Source organism: Stegostoma tigrinum, chromosome 26, assembly GCF_030684315.1.
Source record: "Stegostoma tigrinum isolate sSteTig4 chromosome 26, sSteTig4.hap1, whole genome shotgun sequence".
NCBI classification, from domain to species: Eukaryota; Metazoa; Chordata; class Chondrichthyes; order Orectolobiformes; family Stegostomatidae; genus Stegostoma; species Stegostoma tigrinum.
Window position 1 is genome coordinate 44,874,787 of NC_081379.1, and position 27,750 is coordinate 44,902,536.

The following is a 27,750-nucleotide window of genomic DNA, read 5'->3' on the forward strand; positions in this document are numbered from 1 at the left end:
TGCATCCCTAAACCAGCCCAGTTCATCCCCTCCCCCCACTGCACCACACAACCAGCCCAGCTCTTCACCCCCACCCACTGCATCCCAAAACCAGTCCAACCTGTCTCTGCCTCCCTAACCGGTTCTTCCTCTCACCCATCCCTTCCTCCCACCCCAAGCCGCACCCCCAGCTACCTACTAACCTCATCCCACCTCCTTGACCTGTCCGTCTTCCCTGGACTGACCTATCCCCTCCCTACCTCCCCACCTACACTCTCTCCACCTATTTTCTTTACTCTCCATCTTCGGTCCGCCTCCCCCTCTCTCCCTATTTATTCCAGTTCCCTCCCCCCATCCCCCTCTCTGATGAAGGGCCTAGGCCCGAAACATCAGCTTTTGTGCTCCTGAGATGCTGCTTGGCCTGCTGTGTTCATCCAGCCTCACATTTTATTATCTTAATGGTGACCATGTATCAACTGTTGATTGTAGTAAAATCTCAGCTGGTTTACTAATGTCCTTTCAGGAAGGAAACCCATCATCCTCACCTGATCTGGCCTACAGGTCACTCCAGGCCCATGGCAAAATCGTTCACTTTTAATAACTCTCAGAATTGGCCTTAACAAGCCACTCAGTGCAATTAGCAACAGGGATTGGTACTAAATAGTTACTCAGCCAGCCATGTGTACATTCTGTGAATTAAGTTTTTTTTAACTAGGACTAGGGAACTACTGTCATCCTCCCTATCCGTGACTCTTGCTTATTATTCAATCTTCCAGCTTCATGTCCCATAATCCTTCTTCTGGATTTTAAAAAATTCATTCCTAAGATCTGGGCATCATTGGCAAGGCCAGTATTTATTGCTTATCTCCAAGTGACCATATTGATGATGAGCCACTTTCTTGAACTGCTCCACGTGGAGTTCTATAGGCACACCACTTCAGAAAAACCCATCTGGTTCACTAACCTCCGTTAGGAAAGGAAACTGCCATCCTTTCCTCGTCTGGCCTACATGTGACTCCAGACACACAGCAATGTGGTTAACACTGAACTGCTCGCTGGGCAATTAGAGATGGGCAATAAATGCTGCCTAGTCAGTGATGTTCTCATCCCATGAATGAATAAAGAAAAAAAAAGTGCTGTCAAGAACAGCAGAACAGGAGTAGCCATTAAGCTTCTACTGCCATTTAATACAATAATGGCTGATAGAACAATTCATTGTCTTTTATCCAAACTATTCTGTTAGACCTTCACGTCATTGGTAATCAGAAATCTAGCAGTCTCTATTTTAAACATACTCAAAGGTACAGCTTCCACAAGCCCTCTGGGATAGATTTTCCAAAAAAATCACAATCCTGTGTCTAAAAAGAATTCTCAATTCTAAATGACATTCCCCTTATTTTTAAATGTGCCCTGAGTTCTAAACTCCACAACCAGAAAAACATCCACATTCTCTATCCCTTTAAGTGCTTTGGAGGTTATCATGAGATTCCTTTCATTCTTGGAAATTCTAAGATTATAGGGACAGTTTATTCAATCTCTCATTATAGGACAGAGGTGAGGGAGAGATTTCCAGGTTTTTAATACAATGATAATGACTTGCAGCTGATGGTGGTCCCATGTTAGTACAGCTGCTGTAGTCCTTCCAGACTGGACGTTTGGAAAGTACTGTTAAATAAATTGTATAGCTACAGTGTAAGTCATTGAAGGTGAGGCTGACCAGGGCAGGTTGAGAGCATGGTTAATAAAGCAAAAGAACTGTGGATGCTGTAAATCAGAAACAAAAACAAAGTTGCAGGAAAAGCTCAGCAGGCCTGGCAGCATCTGTGAAGGAAAAAGACAGAGTTAACGTTTCGGGTCCGGTAACCCTTCGTTGGAACTTATGGTTAATAAACCATGTGGTATTCTAGGTTTAATTAATAGGAGCACAGAGTACAAGAGCAAGGATGTTATGTTAAACTTATAAAAGACAGAAGGTCAACCTCTCCTGGAGCATTGTGCCCAGTTCTGAGTGCTGCATATTGGGAAGAAAATGACTGATTGATTGATTGACTGTTGTCACATATGGAGATACAGTGAAAAGTATTGTTTTGCATGCTATACAGGCAGATCATATTATTACAAACTGCATCAGGATGGCAAAATGGAGTGCAGAATATAGTGTTACAGCTGCAGAGAAGGTGCAGCGATAGAGAGATCAGAATTAACATTTGAACGGTTTGTTCAAAAATCTAACAACACTGGGGAAGAAACTGTTCTTGAATCTATTTGTACATGAAGGCTTTTAAGTGCAGAAGTGTTTGAGATGGATGACCCAAAGAGTCTATGAATGGAATATAGACAGGTTAAGTGAGTGGGCAGAAACTTGGCAAATGGAATATAATCTGAGAAAATCTTACATTATGTATTTTGGCAGGAAGAATAGAGGAATTGAGTATTATTTATATGGAGCAGGTGACAGCACTTAGGGATTAGGGAGCACTCACGCATAAATAACAATAAAAATCTAACATACAAATTCAGTGGGTAATAGAGAAGGCAAATGGAATGTTGGCATTTGTTACAAAGGCAATTAAGTATAAAAATAGGGAAATCTTGCTATAACTGTACAAAGCACTAGTTTGATCACACTTGGAATACTGTGAAAAGTTTTGCTTCCCTTATCTAAATTCAGGTCAAGAGGAAAGTTTTACACTAAATTTCATCAAGTCTCATTCTTTCGGGAAATGGATCAGCCGTGGGAATAAGCATGAGTCTTATCAGTGTTGAGGGACTTAAAAGTATTTGTGCAAATAGGTTAATATCTGCAAACTTTCAAGGGCTTTGATTGATTTTTCACCACTAATGGAACTGTGGGAGGGAGGGTAAGAGCTGAAACTCCAATTAGTTTGCAAGAGAAGACAGTTTGCAAATAGTCTGAGATGGGCTGATTATATTCGAGAACTCCACGTTCATTTCAAACCAGTTTTGAATTTAGTTTGTTTAATCAGCTCACTAATTTCACCCAATAGTCAAGAGTAGTGGACTATCAGTGAGGAGGACATAGAATAAATGGGTTCAAGGGACAATTACATAGTTTGTATTGCTGAAGTCATACTCAGACCATCACTACAAGTGTTCATCAAGATAACGTCCTGGGCTCCTACCAACTTTAGCTACTTCACTCTGTCAAGATGTCGGAAAATCAGTTAAAATGTAGCAGGAAAATAAAAGCCATTGCTAAAGTGCTCTGAATTCAATCAGATAGACAGAAGTAGAACAATATGAATCCAATCGCTTGGTACTGGATGGGAAGGGGACATATTGGAAGAAGATGACAACGTCAACCATCCCAAATAGCATAGAGAATGGGTGAGAGATGTAATGTATCACAACTCAATCAAGCTCCTTCCTTGTACATTTAGTATGAATCCACTTCCATACTACAGAGGTCATGTGCAAATTCCCTTTTGATTCATTTGATGTTACATTTTCTCCAGATGGATGAACTTGTGAAAGTTCAAGCTCTCAATGGCTGCCTTCTGTCAATAGTTTAGGAAATCTTTGAGTGGTACTAATTTCCCTTTGCTTCAGTTGTTAGTAAGGTTCCTGATGACTGAATGCCTCACAATATGACCACTTCTGTGCCTGTGCCCACAATTGCTAAATCAAACAGGAAATGCAGGACACATATTGGTAATACTCCTGACAGTTATCAAACTCATCTGGCATGAACTGATAGGATTGCGAGGGCTGGTGAGCCAACTTGGTTAGATATCTTGAATGCGATGTAGAATGGTGTCAATGGCACAGTTTCAATCCTTGTAATAAGTGTTGCCCATGCTTGTGGAGGACTGACCTGTGAGCTCCACGCAATAAATTGACACCTATGGACCTTTGGGCCTATGATGAATGAACTGGATCATCATGTCCCTGTAGATGGACACCCCAAAATCCAAATCTGCCATCTTGTATTAGATCCTACATACCCAAACCAAATGATGTTTATCTTGAATGTTTGACTGGTAGAGTTGGTGTCAACATTGGGAAGTGCTTTGCATTGATGTCTGACAGGATGATGCAGAACACAGCCACAATAATCTACCGGCAGGATCAACCAATTTACGTACTGTAGGCTCACGGAGGTCAATATTTTACCTTAGCTCATGTATTTGCATTTACACAAATCTAGCACAAAATCCTCAACTCATGTTGATTACTTTTGTTTCAATTACAAACTGAATCTAACCAGGATTCACCTCACATATCTGTCACCCCTGCCTCACCAATTCCAGTTTCAGCAGCCTGAGCACACATTGTGAAATCTTGTATCTTCTGTTATCAGGCTTCATAATGTTTTTTGATATTTTAGTTTAAACTTTCCACTGTTAATTTGAGAATGTTCCATCTGTAATTTACAACCAAAGTACATACTCTCAAGGTCAAAACAGGGACAGATTGGGGTATAAATCAAATGTGTCTGAGCAAAGCATCCTTGACGTTTGGAAGTGAATTGGAAATGCGATCCTTGATCCTTGTGGTGCTGCTTGCAGGTACGTAAAAAATGATGCCCATTATAATAAGGGGAACTGGAGAATGCTGTCACTTTTCCCAACTTTTGTGAGATGGTTAAGGTGTAGTGAGGATGGAATAATGTTTCAAACCATTGACAGAACATTGGAAACGGTTGTATTCTTCATTGCCATTAGTTTTTGGTAGAAATTACCAGATTTTGAACATGGGCTTAAAGTGTTGAAAGCAGTGTTGTTCATATCAAGTGAGTGCATGAAGTGGGTTGGATGCATTTAAAGCTGGACATATTGCTTATACTCATTTACTTGGATGTATCTGATTAAATACACATGTGCATTAAATGTGCAATGTACAGGTGCAACTACACTATATAGAGCAGTTTTTCCCAATGTGAACCTATATTGATGCTTGAAAATAGCTGCCACCCCTCATTAAGAATAGGGTAGGGGTCTGTGAAAGCAGGAATGAGATTGTGGCTGTTATTACTTGGTCTGAGCCCCACAGCTGCCATAGCTGCCTCAATGTTCAGGACACCAGACTTCAGCTATGACCCCTAATGGGGTCCTGACCCATACTTTGGATAGCCCTGTTTTGGGTACAGCTGAAAATTTATTCATATCTGGATTTGTACAGCCCCCATATATGTCAATGTGAACTTCTAGGAACTCAGATTACAGTTTACACAAATAGAGGTGGCCAGGATGGGAACAAGTTTCAAGGAGCCAGTATTTCCCTGAACACAAAAGATTGGAGTTACCTGGATATAGCAGGTGTACACATAATGTTCCTTTCCCATGTTTCTTCTGTATGACACACAGTTCTTGTTTTGTGGTATTGTTGATGTGCAGCCAATTTTCACTGTAACTATCTGGTTGGGAATCAGGTCGGATTAAGGATTAGGTAGAGACTGAACTGAACAAAGACTCAATGGGAATTCAGTGAATAAATCTGGAATACAAAGCTAATCTCAGTAACAGTGACCATCATCAACTGTTGTAAAAACCAATCTGGCTCACTAACTCCCTTCAGGAAAGAAAATCTGCCATCCTTACCTGACTGTGTGTGACTCCAGACCCACAAGCAATGTGGTTGACTCTTAACTGCCCTCTACAAAGGCCTGACAAGCTGCTCAGTTTAAGAGCAATCAGGGTTGGGCAACAAATGATGGCCTTGCCAGTGGCATATAAGAAAATGTGGGAAACAGGGAGATTTCCTGAGAGCCTCTGTGAATGGATCCATGTGGTTCTCTGCTATTGGCAGCCCCTTATTATCCATGAGAATCTGGCAGTCTGTTCTTTTTTGCATGCTAAGTACTCCTTCCTTCCCACCATTACCATCTGTGGCTGAAGCAGACTGTCTGCAAGCCCAGCATCAAAGGAGCCCCCAACCCCACATTCATGCTAAACTAAAACCAAAACAAGAACAGAAAGTGCTGGAGAATTCAACATGCCTGGCAGTATCTGTGGACAGATAAACACAGAATTAACATTTCAAGTCCAGTGATCCTTCGTATCCTAAGACCACCTACTTCCACATTTGTACTTTCTTCCAATCCCATCCCTCAGTGCTCAACCCACAGAAAATCTCATTCAGACCTTATCACCTCCAGACTCAGCTATTGCTAGTATCTCTTGGCCAATCTCCATCTTCCTCTCAGTTCACCCCAAGCCCTAAAATAAAATAAAACCTGTGGATACCGGAGATCTGAAACAAAAACAGAATGTGCTGAGAAACTCAGCCGGTCTGGCAGCATCTGCAGAGAGAGAAACAGATCTAACGTTTCAAGTCCGGTATGACTCTTCTTCAGAAATTGTTTCTAAATACAACAACAACAAATTACGTTTGTGCACCTTTAACATTAACAATATTTACAGAAAATTATAAAATAAAGTTTTACAGTGAGCCACATATTCTATCAGATGACTAAAAGATTGGTTAAAGGGGTAGGATTCAAGGAGTCTACTAAAGGAACAAAGTGAAACAGAGATGTGAAACGTGGAAATGGGATTTAGAGCTTGGGGCTTAGGCAGCGATTAGAAAAAAGTTCAAGTGTCTGAAGTGAGAAGAGCGCAAATATCTCAGACAGCCATGGGGTTAGAGGAGATTTCAGAGATAGGAAGCAGGGGGGAGGCCATTAAGCACTTGAAAACAAGTTTGAGAATTTTATAATCAAGACTTTGACCAGGAGGCAATGTAGGTCAGTAAAGATGGGGTAAACAGGACTTTGTGCGAGCTAGGAATAGGGGGAGTAGCATTCTGGAAGACCTCAGGTATATAGAGGTTAGAATTTGGGAGACCAGATTATTATGCATTCAAGTCTAGAGGTAACAGGGCATCAATGAGGGGTTCAGCAGCAGAAGAGTTGATGCAGAGGAAAGACAAGGTAAAGACAGGGGGGTGAGAATAGACAGACTTAGTGACAACACAAATATGTAAACAAAAGCTACTTTAGGGGTCAAATATGACACTGAACTGCAAATAGTCTGTCTTATTCTCACAATTGTTAGGGAGAGAGATGGAGTCAGTTGTATAGGAAAGGGAGTGGGGCCTAACAACAAGAGCCCAAATCTTCCAGTCAGTGTTGGAACCTGTTTTTCCAAGAAATGACCCATTTACCTTCCTCTGACCTTTTTTGGCTGATCTTACAATGAGATGTTCATTCAAACTCAGTCAGCTCAGGAATCCCTGGACAGACAGAGCTAGCTACCATATTCTAGAAAATTAAAATGTTCCATAACTTCTCAGTGTACTATACTGAATATATGAGTGGGAGGTGGAAATGTAGGTGTCTGACTGAGTAAGAGGGGATAGGTTGAGGTCCAAAGGCAGGTAGAGGGATTGGTGGGGACCAGAGGGAATTAGGCTGCATGGCAAGGAGTCAGGGATCAAGGTAGTTAGGGGTCAGAAGAAGAGTTAAAGGATCAGTGGGGGTGATTGGTGTTCAGAAAGTAGATTGGGGTATTTTGGTGGTAAGGTAAGGCCAGGTCAGTGGTGGAGGACCTACCAAGAGGGCTAGTCAGAGGGTTAGAGGTAGTTGGTGGGGATCAGTATTATAGTCATGCAGCAGTTTGACACGGTCTTAATTTGTCTAATATTTCTTGGGTAACTGCCCAGATAAGTCAGTTAGAGCTTTCCCAAATCTTCAATTCTAATTCAGAGCCAGCAACATTCATACTTGGCTCTGGGAGGTTTGGAATTGTCTGTTGGAAGTTTAACCTTCCCAGGCATTCCCACACATTCAATACTTGGACTCCAAGAAGTCCTGATATCTATCATTGGGGTTATATCTATGACTACCATCTTCCTGATAATTAATTGGAGAAAAATTCTGCTCATCCAGTTGTGAATGACAAATAATCTGATGATTTAGCAACAGTGAAAGTGTTCGGAGAGTTGGTGGGGAGGTGGAACTGGGAGCTGTCAATATACATATATAATGCTGTATTTGGAAATTATCTGAGAGGCAACATGTTGATGAGAAATAGGAAGGGGCCAGGTTCAGATCCTCTAGGGACACCAGAGGTAAAGCTGGGAGCAGGAAGAGGAGCCATTGCAAATGATACACACTGGTCGTGATTAAATAAATAAGAATGGAAGAAGGAAAGAGCAGTCCCACCCAGCAAGACAGAAGTGAAAAGAAACTGGTCACGAAGGATGATGAGGGATGGTTTATCATTGACACAGTAATGTAGGATGTTGTATATGACCTTGATAAGTACCATGTTGTTCCTATGGCAGGGGGCATAAAACTGACTGGAAAGATTGAAATGTTGAGATCCAAGAACATATAGAGACACAAATTCAGGAGGTTGACACTACAACTTTGAAGGTTGGAGATAGGACAATAGTTTGGAACGACAAGGCATGGTTCAAAGATAGTGTAAGGGAAGGGATAATGACAGTAGATATAGGGGAGGGAAGGACAATACCTGAGGAAAGGGAACTATTAATTGGAGATTGGGTGGTCAGAGGTTAAGTGGAAATCGAGATGAGGGAGCAGGAGATGAATCTGACAGACAAATTGAACTCAGAGACTGCAAGAGGAAAACTATGGCAGAGAAATGAGAGAAATATGAGAGTTCAGGTTAAAGTAGGGAGCTTCAAAGAATATTTGGCTTAGTAAGCAAGTGGAAGGTGGGTTGGTGACTGGGACTACTGATCTGATGACCTTGATATTGATGTCAGGGGAGAAGAATCTAAAAGAAGGTTCTGTTATTGTAACGGTCAGTTTTCATTGTGGCTCACTTGCTGAATTACTGTAACAGTCTGTCAATTAGTTTTTAAAGATTTGAAACTAGACATTAACATTTGCTTAGCAGTGCGTAAGATATTTGTAAAAGATTCTTTTGTCTGAAACTGTAATCAATACTTATCCATTTAATGTGAAATGATTAATATCGCTGTTAAAATAATGGATACAGGGATGTCATAACAATACATTTTGTGCTCTCTTATAATATTGCAAGCAATCTTCCAGATTCTGCATGTGAAAAATAAATGATTAACAGGTGATTATGTTGTGAGAAAACATGTACGTGCTTTAAATATCATCAGCATTCATACAAACTTGCCTGTATAGTCCAAGCTTCTTAATGTGGGCTGGCAGTATGTTCTCAATTGCAGTCTAATGTGCCATTCTGCATGATCTCTATTGAAGTCCTGAATGATGGCAATGACTTAACAATGTTTCAATAATTGTGCCCACTATTCCATAGCTATCACAAAATGTATGAATGTATAGAATCCAATGAGACAAACAAAATGACCCATTTAAATGGCTCACTATACTCAGAACAAAAACAATTTTTATACCAGGTTTCATCAACAACAGGGAAAGAAAACTCTTTATTGTAACACACATAACTTTAACAACAGCAGTGAAAAGATTTCTAATTTATGCAACTTAAACTATACCCCTTCAAATCCATATACAGACTGAAGGAACTCTTGTGATGCTAGTGTTCCCTACCTTTGAGCCAGAAGGTCTAGGTTCAAGACCCATTCAGAGGTATATCATAACATATCTGAACAGGTTGATTTAAAGATATCTACACACACGTTCAATCATGATTAAGACAGACAAAGACAATGGCATAACCCATATACTATGGGTGGAAAAATAGTACAGAAAGGGTAAACAAAATTTAGATGATCAGAGGTCCACCACAAGGTGGAAAATTATTTTCTCACAAAGTTTTTGAGTTCCTCAATGGGGATAGGCTGTTGTCTGTATGATGGTCATTCCTTGTTTTGATGGTTGATCAGGTGAACCTAGGTTCTATTTTGTGTATGAATTCTTTCTATCAAGCTTTCTTAGTTTTCTGTCGTTTCTGGATGTTTCATATCCCCTGCTGTTCTTGGCACTGACAGCTTTTTAAATCAATCTGCAGCTCAACTAATCAGAGAGCTGTTGTCAGGCAGAATCCTTGACTCAAAAGACTCTTGGTGCCACTCAGTCTCAAATTTTCCCTCTTACTGCTTCAAAATTTAAAGAATTGTGTTGCACAGCTCAACAATATATGCAGTATTTGATTTTCAAGTAGCAAAACGTGCCTGGTATTCCAGTTATAGCAGTCCAACTTCCATTTCAGATTGTAGTCTGAATAAATGAAAAATATGTGGTCTCTTACACACTATCTGTTGAGAAAATTTACTTCATTATCTACAACTCACCTATTTTCATCTGTACCTCCGTGGAAACGAAAGACTGACATTAATTTTCATTCATCGGTGAATGAAATCCATAAAAAGGCAGAAGATTTACTGTAAGTTAGAAGGAATCAAAAAATGGCTTGTTTGCCAAATTAAACATGAACAGCTGCCAGTTTTAAACAATTTTGATATTTATTTGTCTCTCTCCACAGCCGTTGCAAGTGCGAACATTTCACCTCGTGCTATATGGCAGTTCAGGAAGATGATTAAATGTGTGATTCCAGACAGTTCTCCCATTTTGGATTACAACAATTATGGATGTAACTGTGGATTTGGTGGTTCTGGAAAATATGTTGATGAATTAGACAAGTAAGTCCATTAACACCAATATTTCATAGTAGATATCTTGTGGGTTGCTGGCTATTGGGTTTTTTAAAATTCATTCAGGGTATGTGGGCTTTGCTGGTTGAGCCAGCGTTTATTGCCCATCCTTACTTGCCCTTGAGAAGGTGGGGGTTGAACTGCCTTCTTCAACACACGGAGTATTTAAGGTAAGGCAGATGAGCTCAGATGTACTGGATCAATACATGGGGCTATGATGTTGTGGCCATTACAAAGACTTGGTTGAGATAGGGGCAGGACTGGCTGCTCAATGTTCCAGGGTTTTGTTGTTTTAGATGAGATAGAGAGGAAGGTAAAAGAGGTGGAGAAGTTGCATTACTAATCAGGGAGAATGATACATCTGCTCTCAGAGAGGACATGCTGGAGGGCTCATCCACTGAGGCTACATGGGTACAGCTCAAAAATAAGATGGGTGCACTCACTCCAATTGTATTATACTACAGGCCTCCCGACAGCCACTGAGAGATTGAGGAACAAATATGAAGGCAGATTGCAGAAACGTGCAATAAAAACAGAATTGCCATAGCGGGTGACTTTAACTTCCCTGGTATTTTCTGGGACTCCCTTTGAGAAAGAGGCTTAGGTGGGGCAGGATTTGTAAAGTGCATCCATGAGGGTTTCTTGAAACAGTATGTGGATAGTCCAACTAGAGGAGGGGCCATTCTGGACCTTGTATTGGCTAAAGAGCCTGGCCAAGTGACTGACCTTTTAGTGGGAGAGCATTTTGTTAACAATGATCAAAATTGCTTAAGTTTGAAGATAGCTACGAACAAGGATAAGTAAGGACCTTGCAGAAAGGAACTAAATTGGGGAGGCAATATCTTAGTGGTATTATCGCTGGACTGTTAATCCAGAGGCCCAGCTAATGTTCTGGGAACCTGGGTTCAAATCCTGCCATGGCAGATAGTGGAAACTGAATTCAATAATATCTGGAATTAAGAATCTAACAATGACTATGAACCCATTGTTGATTGTTGGAAAAAACCCATCTGGTTCACTAACGTCCTTTACAGAAGAAAACTGCTGTCCTTACCTGGTCTGGCCTACATGTGACTCCAGATCCACAGCAATGTAGTTGACTCTGAACTGCCCTCTGACAATTAGGGATGGGCAATAAATGCTCCTGTCAGAAATGCCCTCATCCTGTTCATGAATAAAAACAAAACTGAGGGAGGGCAGATTAAGTCAGTATTAGGCAGGAGCTAGGGAATGTTAATTGGGAGGGGCTGTCATCAAACAAGTCCACATTGGATATGTAGGAACTGTTTAAAGACCTGCTGGAGACAGTTCAAGACTGGCATGGTCCAGTAAGGAGGAAGAACAAGGATAGAAAAGTAAGGGACCCTTGGGTAACAGGGGAGGTTGTGTATTGAGTCAAAACGAAAAAAGAAGTATACATAAGGTTTAGGAGGCTAAAATTGGACAGGAAAGCAGGAAAGTACTCAAGCAGGGAACTAAGAGAACAAGAAGCATGAAATGACCTTGGCAAGCAGGGCTAAAGAGAATTCCAAAGCATATTATAGATACATTAAAAACAAGAGGATAACTAGGGAGAAGGTAGGACCACTCAAAGATAAAGGAAGGAACTTGTGTTTGGAGGCAGAGAATGTGGGTAAGATCCTAAATGAGTACTTGGCATCAGTATTCACACAGGAAAAGGATATGGAGGATAGCAAGATTTGTGTGGAGCATGTTAATATACTAGGGCATTTTGAGATCAAGAAAGATGTGGTGTTGGATCTCTTGAAGAGCATTAAGGTAGTTAAGTCCCCAGGACTGACGGTATCTACCCCAGGTTAATGACAGAGGCAAGAGAGGACATTTTGGGCTTTGATGAAGATCTTTGTATCCTCACTAGCCACTGGAGAGGACCTGGAGGACTGGCAAATAGCTGAAGTTGTTTCTCTGTTCAAGAAGGGAAATAGAGATAATCCAGGAAACTACAGACCAGTCAGGCTCACACTGGTGGTTGGGAAGTTATTGGCAAAAATTCTTAGGGGTAGGATTTACACACTTTTGGATAAAACATGGCCTAATTAGGGACAGCCATCATGGCTTTGTGCTGGGCAGGTCATGTCTTACTAACTTGATTGAATTTTTTTGAGGAGGTGATAAAGGTGACCGATGAGGGTAGAGCATTGGATGTTGTTTACATGGATTTTAGTAAGGCTTTCAACAAAGGTTCCTCACAGTAGGTTCATCCCGAAGATTAAGATACATGGGATCCATGGAGACTTGGCTTCATGGATTCAGAATTGGCTTGCCCATAGAAGGCAGAGGATGGTGTGGTGGAAGGGTGTCTTTCAGGTTGGAGGTCTATGTCTAGTGGTGTTCCGCAGGAATCCGTACTGGAACCTCTGCTGTTTGTGCGATATATAAATGACTTAGATGAAAATGTAGATGTTATAACTCAGTGGAGTTGTGGATAGTGTAGAAAGTTGTCAAAGGATACAGTGGGATATACATCAGTTGCAGATATGGCCTGAAAAATGACAGACGGAGTTTAATCTGGGTAAATGTGAGGTGTTGCACTTTGGGAGAATGAATGTTCAGGAAAAGTATACAGATAATGGCAGGATTCTGAACAGCACTGATGCACTGAAGGGGGTTCAAGTCCACAGCTCCCTGAAAGTAGCCATGCACATAGATAGGGTGGCAAAGACGGTGAATGGCATGCTTGCCTTTATTGATTGGGGAATTGAGTACAAGAGTCAGAATGTCATGTTAAGATAACAAAATGTGGGGCTGGATGAACACAGCAGGCCAAGCAGCATCTCAGGAGCACAAAAGCTGACGTTTCAGGCCTAGACCCTTCATCAGAAAAAGGGGATGGAGAGAGGGTTCTGAAGTAAATAGGGAGAGAAGGGGAGGCAGATCAAAGATGGATAGAGGAGAAGATAGGTGAAGAGGAGACAGTCAAAGGGGCAGGGACGGAACCTGTAGAGGTGGGGAGGTAAGGAGGGGATAGGTCAGTCTGGGGAGGATGGACAGGTCAAGGGGGCAGGATGAGGTTAGTAGGTAGGAAATGGAGGTGCGGCTTGGGGTGGGAGGAAGGGATGGGTGAGAGGAAGAACAGGTTAGGGAGGCAGAGACAGGCTGGGCTGGTTTTGGGATGCAGTGGGGGAAGGGGAGATTTTGAAGCTTGTGAAATCCACATTGATACCATTGGGCTGCAGGGTTCCCAAGCGAAATATGAGTTGCTGTTCCTGCAACCTTCGTGTGGCATCGTTGTGGCATTGTAGGAGGCCCAGGATGGACATGTTGTCTAAGCAATGCGAGGGCGAAATAGTTCACAACTGGGAGGTGCAATTGTTTATTGTGAACCGAGCATAGGTGTTCTACAAAGCGGTCCCCAAGCCTCCACTTGGTCTTCCCGATGTAGAGGAAGCCACAACGGGTACAGCAGACGCAGTATACCACATTGGCAGATGTGCAGGTGAACATCTGCTTGATGTGGAAAGTCATCTTGGGGCCTGATTTGTGGGTGAGGGAGGAACTGTGGGGGCAAGTGTAGCACTTCCTGCGGTTGCAGGGGAAGGTCCTGGGTGTGGTGGGGTTGGAGGGGAGTGTGGAGCGGATAAGGGAGTCCTAGAGAGAGTGGTGTCTCCGGAAGTCAGACAAGGGTGAGGATGGAAAAATGTCTTTGGTGGTGAGGTCGGATTGTAGGTGGCGTAAGTGTTGGAGGATGACATGTTGTATCCGGAGGTTGGTGGGGTGGTATGTGTGGATGAGGGGGATTCTCTTTTGCTGGTTAGTGCGGGGATGGGATGTGAGGGATGAGGTACGGGAAATACGGGAGACACGGTTGAGGGTGTTCTCGACCACTACGGGGGTGGGGGGGTAGGGGGTAGTTGCGGTCCTTGAAGAACGAGGACATCTGGGATGTACGGGAGTGGAATGCCTCATCCTGGGAGCAGATGCGGAGGCGAAGGAATTGGGAATAGGGGATAGAATTTTTGCAGAGAGGTGGGTAGGAGGAGGTGTATTCTAGGTAGCTGTGGGAGTCGGTGGGCTTGAAATGGATATCGGTTTCTAGGTGGTTGCCTGAGATGGAGACAGACAGGTCCAGGAAGGAGAGAGACGTATTGGTGAAGGTCCAGGTGAACTTGAGGTTGGAAGGTGTTGGTGAAGTGGACGAACTGTTTGAACTCCTATTGGGAGCACGAGGTGGCACTGATACAGTCATCAATGTAACGGAGGAAGAAGTGGGGTTTGGGGCCTGTGTGGGTGCAGAAGAGGGACTGTTCCACGTAACCTACGAAGAGGCAAGCATAGCTCGGGCCCATGTGGGTACCCATGGCCACCCCCTTTGTCTGTAGGAAGTGGGAGGAATCAAAAGAGAAGTTGTTGAGGGTGAGGACGAGTTCGGCTAGGCGGATGAGGGTGTCGGTGGAGGGGGACTAGCCGGGCCTGCGGGACAGGAAGAAGCGGAGGACCTTTAGCCATCTGCATGGGGAATGCAGGTGTATAGGTACTGCACATCCATGGTGAAAATGAGGTGTTGGGGACCGGGGAATTGGAAGTACTCGAGGAGGTGGAGGGCGTGGGTGGTGTCATAGACGTAGGTAGGGTGTTCCTGGACCAAGGGTGAGAAAATGGAGTCCAGATAGGTGGAGATGAGTTTGGCAGGATCGGAGCAGGCGGAGACAATAGGTCGACCAGGGCAGGCAGGTTTGTGGATTTTGAGAACCAGATAGAAGCGGGCAGTGCGGGGCTGGGGAACAATGAGGTTGAAGGCTGTGGGTGGGAGGTCACCTGCGATGATGAGGTTGTGGATGGTTTGGGAGATGATGGTTTGGTGCTCGGGGGTGTGGGTCATGATCCAGGGTGTGGTAGGAGGAGGTGTCGGAGAGTTGGCGTTTAGCCTTGGCAATGTAGAGGTCAGTGCGCCATACTACAACTGTGCTCCCTTGTCTGCAGGTTTGATGGTGAGGTTGAGATTGGAGTGAAGAGAGTGGAGGGCTGCAGGGGAGAGATTGGAGTGGGTGAGAGGTGTGGAGGGGTTGAGACGATTGATGTCTCGACGGCAGTTGGAGATGAAGAGGTCAAGGGAGGGTAGGAGGCCTGGGGATGGTGTCCAGGAGGAGGACTTGTGTTAGAGGTGAGTGAAGGGGTCAGTGGAGGGAGGGTTAGGCTCCCGGTTAGAGAAGTAAGTGCAGAGTCGAAGGAGGCGGAAAAACTACTTAACGTCCAAACATGACTGGTATTCATTGATGTGTGGGTGGAGGGGGACAAAGGTGAGCCCCTTGCTGAGGACTGACCATTCGTCCTCAGCTGGGGGGAGGTCTGGGGATATGGTGAAAATTTGGCAGGGCTCAGTGTGGCTGTCTTCTCTGGGGTGGCTGGCTGTGGAGGCTGTGGGCAGAGCGATATCGGTGTCAGCAGTGGGCAGGGTTGCGTTGGCATTGGCTATGGGGGTGTTCCATCGACGTCGGGTGTGGGCAGAGTTGCGTCGGCTCTCCCCATCCCCCTTTTCTGAGGAAGGGTCGAGGCCCGGAATGTCAGCTTTTGTGCTCCTAAGATGCTGCTTGGCCTGCTGTGTTCATTCAGCTCCACACTTTGTTTTCTCGGTTTCTCCAGCATCTGCAGTTCCCATTATCTCAGAATGTCATGTTGTAGCTTTATAAGACTTTTGTTAGACCACAATTAGAATATTGCATTCAATTCTGGTCACCACATTACAGGAAGGACGTGAAAGCTCTGGAGAGGGTGCAGAAAACAGCTTGTTTTCCTTGAGTGGCGCGGGCTGAGGGGAGACTTCTTAGAAGTCTATAAAATTATGAGATGCATAGATAGGGTTGAAGTCAGAATCTTTTTCCCAGAGTTGAAATGTCTAATACTAGGGAGCATGCATTTAATGTTAGAGGGGGAAGGTTCAAAGGGGACATGAGGGGCACTTTTTTTTAAACATCAGAAGCGGTAGAGACTGGAACGCACTGCCAGGGATAGAGGTGGAGACAGATACATTCGGGGCATTTAAAGGACTTTGAATGGAGGGATGAGTACCAATGGCAAGCAGAAGGGATTAATTTCATTTGGCAACATGCTTGGCACAACATCATGGGCCGAAGGACCTGTTCTTGTGCTGTACAGTTCTATGTTCTTGAATCGCTGAAGTCCATTTGATGTAGTTACACACAAAGTACGATTAAGAAGGGAGTTCCAGGATTTTTACTGAGTTGCACTTGTCCAGCTAGTGGACAGTATTCCAATACACTCCTGACTTGTGCCATGTAGAGGGTGGAGAGTTTTGGGGCAAATCAGGAGGTGAATTACCTCCAGGGAATTCCCAATTCTTTACCTTCTCTTTTAGTCACAGCATCTGTATGACTAGTCAAGTTCAGTTTTCAGTCAGTGGTAATCCTCATGATGTTTATATTGGAGAATTCAGCAATGGTAATGACAATAAATGTCAAGGGGAGATTAGATCCTCTTTTGTTGCAGATGGTCACCGCCTGGCACTTATGTGACCTGAATATATACTACTGTTGTGTAATTTTGGGACCTTGACCACTATTTCTATTAAGTTCAATTAGTTATAAAATTCTCAATAATAATCAACTATAAAATTTTCTCACATCTTTTCTAAACTCTGCGCTTTACAATTCAGAAATTTAATTGCTTCCTCAAAGTATTCCAGTAGATTTACAAGTTGACACTTACTGCTTCTCAAGTCCTGATGAGTCCTACATGAACTCTTATGAAGATGTTGGGGTAGCACTGTGTAAATGCAACATTCCATGATTTGATCATTTTTATATTTGGTTTGGAAAATTTATTTGTGTTGGCTTTCACACTTGTACAGTGTTCAAGCCGAAACTGTGATGTCAGTAAGAACAAAGAAAATTACAGCACAGGAACAGGCCCTTCGGCCCTCCAAGCCTGCGCCAATCAAGATCCTCTGTCTAACCTGTCATCTATTTTCTAACGGTCTGTGTCCATTTGCTCCCTGCCCATCCATGTACCTGTCCAAATATATCTTAAAAGACGCTAACGTGTCTGCGTCTACCACCTCTGCTGGCAACGTGTTCCAGGCACCCACCACCCTCTGTGTAAAGAGCCTTCCACGCATATCTCCCCTAAACTTTCCTCCTCTCACTTTGAAAAGTAATAGAGGAAAAGTGGGGGACCTTTGGTGCATCGACAATTGGGACTGCATTTACTATTATCACAGTAGACATATGCTTCATGGGCAGCATAAACAGGGAGGAGCTGTCTAAGTTGCCTGTCCTCAAGTTTTTCTTCCTCCTCCTACTCCTCAGCTACTTGTCATATAGCTGGCCTCAAGACCAGTGTGAGGTTATGCAGCACAAGGCAGACCACATGGACTTTGACACCTGCTCTGCTGAGTACTGGTCGATTGTTCCAGACTAGTTGTGGCAGCAGAAGCAATGTTGCAGTATGCTAATGACCAGCGCGATCACAATTCTTGTCGAACTATAGCTTTCATATATACCTGTGAGAACTGTACATTGGAGTCATCAACTTAGTTGATGGTCCTTAGCAGATAGTCCTTGTATCTCAGTGTCCATCTTTGGTTTGTGAAAGTGACTAACACAGATGACAGAGTGGACTCCTGCAGAATGAAAGCAAAACGACTGCTGCAGGATATCAGGTATTGACCTGCACAATTCTGTGCATATTGTTGCACAACAGCTGATTGCTGAGGTAGCAAGAATCTTTCACAGTTATATCTTAATACATCTTATTGTTGATATGCCATGCCCGTTAAGTATTTTGTGTGCTGTCAATGGCAATGAGGTGAAAACCTCATTCCACATACTATGGTCGGACAAGCGAAAATGAAATGTCTGCTACTGTCTTTTGACAGAGAGCATCTTTGGTGACCTCTCTCACACAACAATAGATAACAAACTGTGAGATGTTGCTTAGAAAACAAGGCACTATACAGCAAATTTTGTGCCATTAAGAGTTGAGCACTTAAAGATAAGAAATAAAATCAACCATGAGGAGCTAAAGTATATTTTAACAAAGTTCATTAAGTGACAGGTCATTTGGATGAAGCAAACTTCCACGGACCTTTACAATTCGTTACACCTGGCATGAATTTACAGAATATCCAGAATTAAAGAAATTAAAGGATTGCCAATGGTGCAAAGAAATAGGCTTCAAGACGGCTGGAGTACCTGAAGTCTGTGTTTCAGGAGTCGCAGGGAGAAATCTTGAAGGAGGACTAAGTGGTGGAGAGTAAAGAAATTTCTCCCAGTGTCCTGAGCAATGTTGACCACTCAAACTGAAATTCACTAAAACAGACTTACTCGGTCATAATGTGCATAACATTGTGGATCTTCCTGTGCATGAACTGGCCATTGCAATTCCTATAACCGTAACTACACTTTAAAAAGCACTTACTTAGCTGTAAAAGTGCTTTAGGATGTCCTTGGAGTAAGTAAATCAACATATTATGCAAGCTATTTCTGTTTCTGACCAAGTGTATGAAATACAGACAGAAAACTCTCCCACTTATCAGATATCTCTGTTACACAATGTTTGGTTATGGGAACAATGGAGTGTAACTTAGAAATACTCAAAATGTCAGTACCCCTAAATGTGCAGGAAATGTGGCGTGGACATCTCAGGCCTGTCATCATATTATCAATGAATGATAGAGAATTCATTGTGAATTACCTGATGCAACGAGCCAATCTCCTTGCAACTATTCATTCCACTGTTACTAATACCATACTCAATCACTTTTTCTTTCCATTCTAGGTGCTGCCTGAACCATGATATCTGCTACAGAAAGACAAAAGCAGAGCACTGCAAAGGTTATATGAATAACCCATACATTGAACTTTATTCTTATTCTTGCTCTGGGAAAGAAATCACCTGCAGCAGTAAGTATCCAAGTATTACATTTCTATGGAAATTTTTGTTACCAATCTTCACTGATGACATGTTGAACATATGTTAAACATATCTCTCATGTTGCAAAAATATAGTTTACCAAACATTTGTTTTTACAAACCTGGAGAATGCAAATTGTATGTGGGATTCTTATATGGTGAGAGATTTTTTTAAACTTCATTCAAGGAACATGGGCATCAGTTGACTAACCCTAATTGCCTAGAGGCAGTTAAGAGTCAACCATGTTGTTGTGGTGTGGAGTCACATGTAGGCCAGACAAAGATGGCAAAGTTTAAAATTGCTGTTAATACTTTTTTTTTGTTAATCAATGACGATTAAGACTAGTATGTGGACTTCATCTGCAGTCCAGCCTGTGATCTTACTAAATGGCAGGAAATGCTTAACAGGCTGACCTTATGTTTCAGTGATCCTATAACTGACCTTAATAGGGTAGAAGAATCTACAGATGCCAAGACATTTTTTTTTAATTACAGCTGGTTATTGCCCAAGATAGATCAGTAGTTTCAGGTAGCCAATTGGAGGAATACTTTGTCACTTTGCTGATGGTTCTTCAGAAGGTATTGGAAGAAACGTTAGTGAACAGATTTCAAATTTCTTTTTAAGTAGTAAGATATATATAAAACACTTAATTAACTATGTCCACATGTAAAGAACACAGACATTTCAAACTGTACTGATTCTGCAATTGTTGCAACTTTTCTCACTTTCAAATTATAACTCCAACTGCCACTTCACTACCCAACTTTCCAACTAATCTATATCATGCTGTATCCATTGATAACCGTCCTTGCTATCCACAATTCCATCAACTTTTGTGTCATCTGCCAACATATTAATCAAACCACCTGTGTTTTCATCCAAATCATTTATATACTATTGCAAACAATAGAGGTCCCAGCATTGATCCTTGTGGGACACCACTGGTCGCCACTAACAACTTGTCAGAAAAACACCTCTCTACAACTCCAATTCCCTGGCCCCCAACACCTCATTTTCACTATGGACATCCAGTCCCTATACACCTGTATTCCGCATGCAGATGGCCTCAAGGCCCTCTGCTTCTTCCTGTCCCCCAGGCCTGACCAGTCCCCCTCCACCGACACCCTCATCTGCCCAGCCGAACTCGTCCTCACCCTCAACAACTTTTCTTTCGATTCCTCCCACTTTCTACAAAGGGGGTGGCCATGGGTACCCACATGGGCCCAAGCTATGCCTGCCTCTTTGTAGGTCACGTGGAACAGTCCCTCTTCCACATCTACATAGGCCCCAAACCCCACCTCTTCCTCTGTTTCACTAATGACCGTATCGGCGCCGCCTCTTGCTCCCCAGAGGAGCTCGAACAGTTCATCCGCTTCACCAACACCTTCCACCCCAACCTCAAGTTCACCTGGGCCATCTCCAACACATCCCTCACCTTCCTGGACCTCTCAGTCTCCATCTCAGGTAACCAGCTAGAAACTGATGTCCATTTCAAGCCCACCAACTCCCACAGCTACCTAGAATACACCTCCTCCCACCCACTCTCCTGCAAAAATTCCATCCCCTATTCCCAATTACTCCGCCACATCTACTCCCAGGATGAGGCATTCCACTCCCGCACATCCCAGATGTCCACGTTCTTCAAGGACCGCAAATTTCCTCCCGCAGTGGTCGAGAACGCCCTTGACCGTGTCTCCCGCAACACATCCCTCACACCCCGTCCCCGCCACAACTGCCCCAAGAGTATCCCCCTCGTTCTTACATACCACCCCACCAACCTCCAGATACAACGCACCATCCTCCGACATTTCTGCCATCTACAATCCGACTCCACCACCCAAGACACTTTTCCATCCCCACCCTTGTCTGCCTTCCGGAGAGACCGCTCTCCCGGTGACTCCCTTGTCCGCTCCACATTCCCCTCCAACCCCACCACACCCGGAACCTTCCCCTGCAACCACAGGAAGTGCTACACTTGCCCCCACACCTCCTCCCACACCCCCATCCCAGGCTCCAAGATGACTTTCCATATTAAGCAGATGTTCACCTGCACATCTGCCAATGTGGTATACTGTATCCACTGTACCTGTTGTGGCTTCTTCTACATTGGGGAAACCAAGCGGAGGTTTGGGGACTGCTTTGCAGAACACCTCTGCTCGGTTCACAATAAACAACTGCACCTCCCAGTCGCGAACCATTTTAACTCCCCCCTCCCATTCCTCAGACGACATGTCCATCCTGGGCCTCCTGCAATGCCACAGTGATGCCACCCGAAGGATGCAGGAACAGCAACTCATATTCTGCTTGGGAACCCTGCAGCCCAGTGGTATCAGTGTGGACTTCACAAGCTTCAAAATCTCCCCTTCCCCCACCGCATCCCAAAACCAGCCCAGTTCGTCCCCTCCCCTCACTGCATCACACAACCAGCCCAGCTCTTGCCCTCCCCCCACTTCATCCCAAAACCAGCCCAGCCTGTCTCTGCCTCCCTAACCTGTTCTTCCTCTCACCCATCCCTTCCTCCCACCCCAAGCCGCACCTCCATTTCCTACCTACTAACCTCATCCCACCTCCTTGACCTGTCCGTCTTCCCTGGACTGACCTATCCCCTCCCTACCTCCCCACCTATACTCTCCTCTCCACCTATCTTCTTTTCTCTCCATCTTCGGTCCACCTCCCCCTCTCTCCCTATTTATTCCAGAACCCTCACCCCATCCCCCTCTCTGATGAAGGGTCTAGGCCCCAAACATCAGCTTTTGTGCTCCTGAGATGCTGCTTGGCCTGCTGTGTTCATCCAGCTCCACGCTTTGTTATCTCTACAACTACCCTCTGTTTCCCATGACCAAGCCAATTTTGTGTCAAATTTGCCAACTTACTATGGATCCGATACAACTTAATCTTTTGAACCAGCTACCATAAGGCACCTTGTCAAATAACAGTTAGCGAAGTTTAGGGAAGGAATACCAGAGCTTAAGGCTTTGGTAACTGAAGAATTAGCTACTGGTGATGATGTTCAAAGTACATCAATTAGTGTAGGACAGATGACTGGCAGCGTTGTGGAGTTGGAGGTGATTATAGACGTAGGAAGGACAAGAAGCACAGAAGGATTAGAAAACACGAATGAAAATATTTTACTAAAGCATCACTTAACTGGTAGTCAAACAGTGCAGAGAGCACAGAGGTCGTGGAGTGAATGGGAAATTGTATAAGGATGTAATCTGCAGAGTTTTAGATCACCTCAAGTTTAAGCAGGATAGAATGTGGGATAGCAGCCAGGACTGTGTAAGAATAGTTAAGTCTAGAGGTAGAAAATACAGAAATGAGGGAGAAGCACTGAAGATGCTAGGTTTCCATGTAGGCATGCAGACCCTCTGAAATTTTCTGTCCATAAAAGGATACAATTCTAAACTTGGAGCAGGTGCATTGAGACTTAGGAGACTGGAGTTAAGTGTACCCAAATGAAATTCAAACTGCAGTTGAATAAAGTATGTGGCTCCTATGTTTCATTAAGAAGAGGCACAGGATACAAAAGTAAGAAATGAACCTCTATAAAATACTGGCTTAGCCTCAACTGTCTGTTCTGGGCAAGAGACTTTAAGAAGGATGTGAAGGTATTAGAGAAAGCATGGAAGAGATTAACTGGAATGGTTCCAAGGATGAACAACTTTAGTTATGTAACAGATTGGAAAAAAAATTGTCCTAGTTTCCCTGGAGAAGACATGGTTGAGAGGAGATTTGTTGGAGATTTTCAAAATCAGGCATCTGGATAGAATAGACAGAGAAAAAAATACACCTGTTAGTGGATGAATTGTTAACTACAGGACACCAGTTTAAGCTGAATAACAAAAGAAGCAATGGTGACAGAGGAAAAATGGTTTTACACAGTGAGTGGTAAGGATCTGGAATGCACTGCTTCCAATTGTTATCCACTGAAACCCACTTTGCTGTCAATCCCATCACAACCTCACCTGCTGATTGATGTGCACGTGGGTGGCCTCAGTCACAACTGTTTGGATTGCTTTGTAGGACTTGCTGAATAGGCTCATGATCAATTGTCACTTGGATGATGAGGCATCACGTGATATACATCTGAGTCACTGTTTTTCAGGAGTATGTAGGAACATTTAAAGAGGCATCTGCCTTCTCTTGATGACTGTGGTGATCATGTAAAAAATCTGTGTTATCTTTTCCAGGCAAGAATAATCCCTGCGAAAGTGATATTTGTGACTGCGATCGTACGGCAGCAATCTGCTTTTCACAGTCTGATTATAACCCTGACCACAAAAATCTGGACAAGGAACTCTACTGCTGAAAAAAGCTCTCAAACTAGAGAGAAGAAAAAGAATTAAAGTTTTCTTCATTGTTTGGTTGCCTTTTTTGGAAATCATATCACAGCCACACAGAGAAAAATGAAACTCTATCACACTAGAATCCTGATGTGCTGCTAAAATTGACCAAAATCAATATGATTATAGAGTTATAGCGTCATACAGCATGGAAACAGACCCTTCAGTCCAACCAGTCCATTCCAAACATAATCCCAAACAAAACTAGTCCCACCTGCCTACTCCTGGCCCATATCCCTCTAAACCTTTCCAATTCTGTACTTATCCAAATGTCTTTTAGATGCTGTAATTGCACCCGCATCCTCCACTTCTTCAGGAAGTTCATTCCACATGTGAGCCATCCTCCGTGTAAAATGTCTGCCTCTCGTATCTTTTTAAAATCTTTCTCCTCTCACCTTAAAATGTGCCCCCTTGTCTTGAAATCTGCCATCCTACCATTAACTCTATGTATACACCTCATTATTTTATAAACTTTTATAAGATCGCCTCTTGACCTCCTACACTCCAATGAAAAGGCCTATTCAGCCTTTCATTATAACTCAAACCTTCCATACCTGGCAACATCTTCGTAAATCTCTCAGAACCCTCTCCAACTTAATAATATCCTTCCTATAACTGGATGACTAGAACTGGCCACGGTATTCCAGAAAAGGCCTCAACAATGTTCTGCACAACCTCAGTGTGACTTCCCAACTCCCATACTCAAAGGACTGAGCAATGAAGGCAAGCATGCCAAATGCCTTTTTAACCACCCTGTGACACAAGCTTCAAAGAGTTATGTACCTGCACCCCTAGGTCCCTCTGAACAATAACACTACCCAAGGCCTTACCATTAATTGTATAAGCTTGACCCTTGCTTGTTGTACCAAAGTGCAATACCTCACATTTATCCAGATTGAACTCCATTTGCCACTTTTCAGCCCATTGACCCATTTGATTAAGATCCTTCTGTAATCTTAGAAAACCAATTTTGGTGTCACCTGCAAACTTACTAAGTATGCCTTTTATATTTTCTTCCAAATCATTCATATAAATTACAAACAAAAGAGGGTCCAGAGCTGATCCCTGTGGAACACTGCTGGTGACAGGTCTTCAGTCCAAAAAACAACCCTCCACCACCACTCTCTGTCTCCTGCCATTAAGTGAATTATGTATCCAATTGGCAAACTTATTCTGAATACCATGTGACCTAACTTTACTAATTAGTCTATCAAGCAGAACCTTGTCAAAGGCTTTACTAAAGTTCAAGTAAACAATATCTACTGCTCCGCCTTCATCAATCTTTTTGATGACATCCTCAGAAAACTTAAGATTGTGAGACATGATTTTCCTTACACAAAACCATGCTGACTAGCCCAATCAATTTTTGCCACTCTAAATGTCCACAAAACCTATCTTTTATAGTCATCTCCAACAATTTACTCACAACCAATGTCAAACTCACAGGTCTATAGTTCCCTGGCTTCTCCTTACAACCTTTGTATGACCAACCAATTAATCCTGTACAAGATAGCAATATGTACTCCAGATCCCATTATGTTGGATATACGTTGCCAATTCCACAGTCTTTCCTGACCTAATAGAGATTCCATGATCCTTGACTATTGATTCATGATCGTGGATCTAATCTGATTATCCTTATTGGCAGAGTACGAAACCTATTGCCTGCAATGGACAGGTCTGGCTCATCCATGATCAGTTCTGCATTGTTCTGTCTGTCCCACAAACTCTGATATTAACTATTTATGGTCCTGGATCTATACAGATGATCAGTTGATTCTTAATACATCAAAGAAAGTATACACCCGTGATTTAAATGAAAAAAGACAGAATTGATCCAAAATAATCACGAGAAAAAATAGGGAAATCAAACAACACAGCGCAGCAGCACCCTGCACATTTTTCACACGCCTCAGTTAGTAGTGCCTTCAGAAATGTTTCTAAACTGAAGGAATTAAAACTGCAAATTCCTCTTTCTTCTTTACTGTTCTTCATCATAATAAGCATCAATATATACCCAGATCGTATTAATGTGTAAAGATTTAATTAGTGCCAATTACTGCAAATCTATGTCTTGTGCCTGCTGATCCTTTTGCCACTGGAGGCTGTTCGCTTTATCACTCTATCAAAACCTCTATCAAATCTCTGCACCACCCAAGGACAAAAGAAATCAGTCTCCAGTCTTTCCATATTGTTAAAGTCACTCAGTTCGGATACCATTCAAGTTCCCAAAGCTGCATATAAACCTAAAGCGTGGTGCCTATCGCTAACAACAATATCCCAAGTGGGGACAATAGTTTCTTTGCATTTGTAACCTGTGCAGCTGTTTTAAAGCTGATTTTTATTGACTTCTCATCCTTTTGTTTTAAAGCATCTGTATACATAGATCTTCAGGCCTCTGAATTTTTTAAATCCTTCCTCATACTCCTATCCAAACAAATAACTGCATACCTCTTCACAAAATTTCATCTGCCAGTGCTAGCCTTTTTCAACAATGTATCTCCTTCATGAGTCGGTTACTATCCTCTTTAATATTTACCACATATCTTTACAATAGATCACACGTTTTGTTTCATCTCCAAACTTTAAAATTATGCTCTAACATTAACATTTATTAAAAAAAGTTGTCCTCACAGAGATATCATTGCACTTCCCCCTCCTGTATCAACAACAAACACCTACTCTCTGCATTCTGTCTCAATCAAAATGAAATTGCAGGAGATGCTGGAAAGCCAACAAGCTAGAGAACTCTGTGACATTTCAATCTTGTTCCTCGACTCTGAAATTCCATCCCTAAAATATTTCTGCTTGTCTTCATTTCCCCCAATCAAAAACAGCTTAATTCCTCGGTTAAAAGCAAAATTCCAAAGATATTAAAAATTAAAAGAAAGTGCTGCAGAAACTCACCAGATCTGGCAGCATCTGTGGAGAGAGAAATAGAGTGAACATTTCAAGTCAAATATGATTGCTTCAGAACTCAGGCCTTCTCCCCTAATCCTACCTCCATGGAAATGGCTCGGGGACTAGATGGTGCTGGAAAACAGGCACTTTAGCTGATGACATAAAATTACACACCAATTTGCTTCCACGTTTTCACTCCCATGTCAGAATTCAGGACAATCTTGGGTAATTGTTACCCCACAGGAAAAGAATGTACAGACAGCAGTCTGTCAATCATTTCAACCTGGTTACAGACTGGCACACAAAAAAGAAAGCATTATTTTAAAATGTCAAACTAACAAGAGAGCAGAAACCTACTACTGCTCACTCCACCCTCACCTATTGCATTTATTTTTGATAAAAATTGCTCATTTGTTTAAAAATGCCCAAAATCCAGTTTAAATAGCTTCTTTGGCATGAACTGGATTTCCAAATGAACGCAGAGTCTTCATACAGCAGGAAATCTGCTCACTATAAAACATCACAGCAGGAGTGAGGAGCTAAAAACCATGGCAGCAGGGCAGGTGGGCCAACATTGCAATATTGAACTCTCAACCCCAAGTTGTAGGTCATGACTCCAAGTAGATTTCCTCTATCAAACTTGGGAAGTGCTGGCATAAATTCTAACTGGAGTGTTCCCCAAGATTGAAATGAGGAGATTTCCTCCCACATCACGTCAACGGACCTTAGAACTGTTGTAAATTGGCAGTGGTCCAGGCAAGAAATATATAGAAACAAAGAAGCATAGAAGAGCAGGAGTAGGCCATTCAACCCCTCAAACTTGCTCTACCAGTCACTATGATCATGGCAGATCATCAAGCTCAATACTCTCTACATATCCCTTAAACCCCTTAGCTACAAGAACTATGTCTACCTCCTTCTTGAAAACAGCATGTTTTAGCCGCAATTACCTTAAGTGCTATTGAATTCCACAGGTTCACCCACTCTCTGGGTGAAGGAATTTCTCTCCATCCTGAAAGTTTTACCCTTTAACCTTAATGTGACTCCTGGTTCCAGCCTCCCTACCACTGGGAACATCCTCCCTGCACTAACCTGT

The 27,750-nt window shown here is 42.9% G+C and overlaps 1 protein-coding gene across 1 annotated transcript in view; it reads left to right on the plus strand.

Moving 5' to 3' along the window:
- Positions 1–23,719, plus strand: part of LOC125464143 (phospholipase A2-like) — a 45,991-nt gene extending 22,272 nt beyond the window's left edge. Inside the window, exons 4-6 of the mRNA XM_048556273.2 lie at positions 10,353–10,509; positions 19,276–19,400; positions 23,601–23,719. Of these exons, the coding sequence (XP_048412230.1) occupies positions 10,353–10,509; positions 19,276–19,400; positions 23,601–23,719 (401 nt within the window). The remainder of the gene's footprint in view (positions 1–10,352; positions 10,510–19,275; positions 19,401–23,600) is intronic.
- The last annotated feature ends 4,031 nt before the right edge of the window (positions 23,720–27,750 follow it).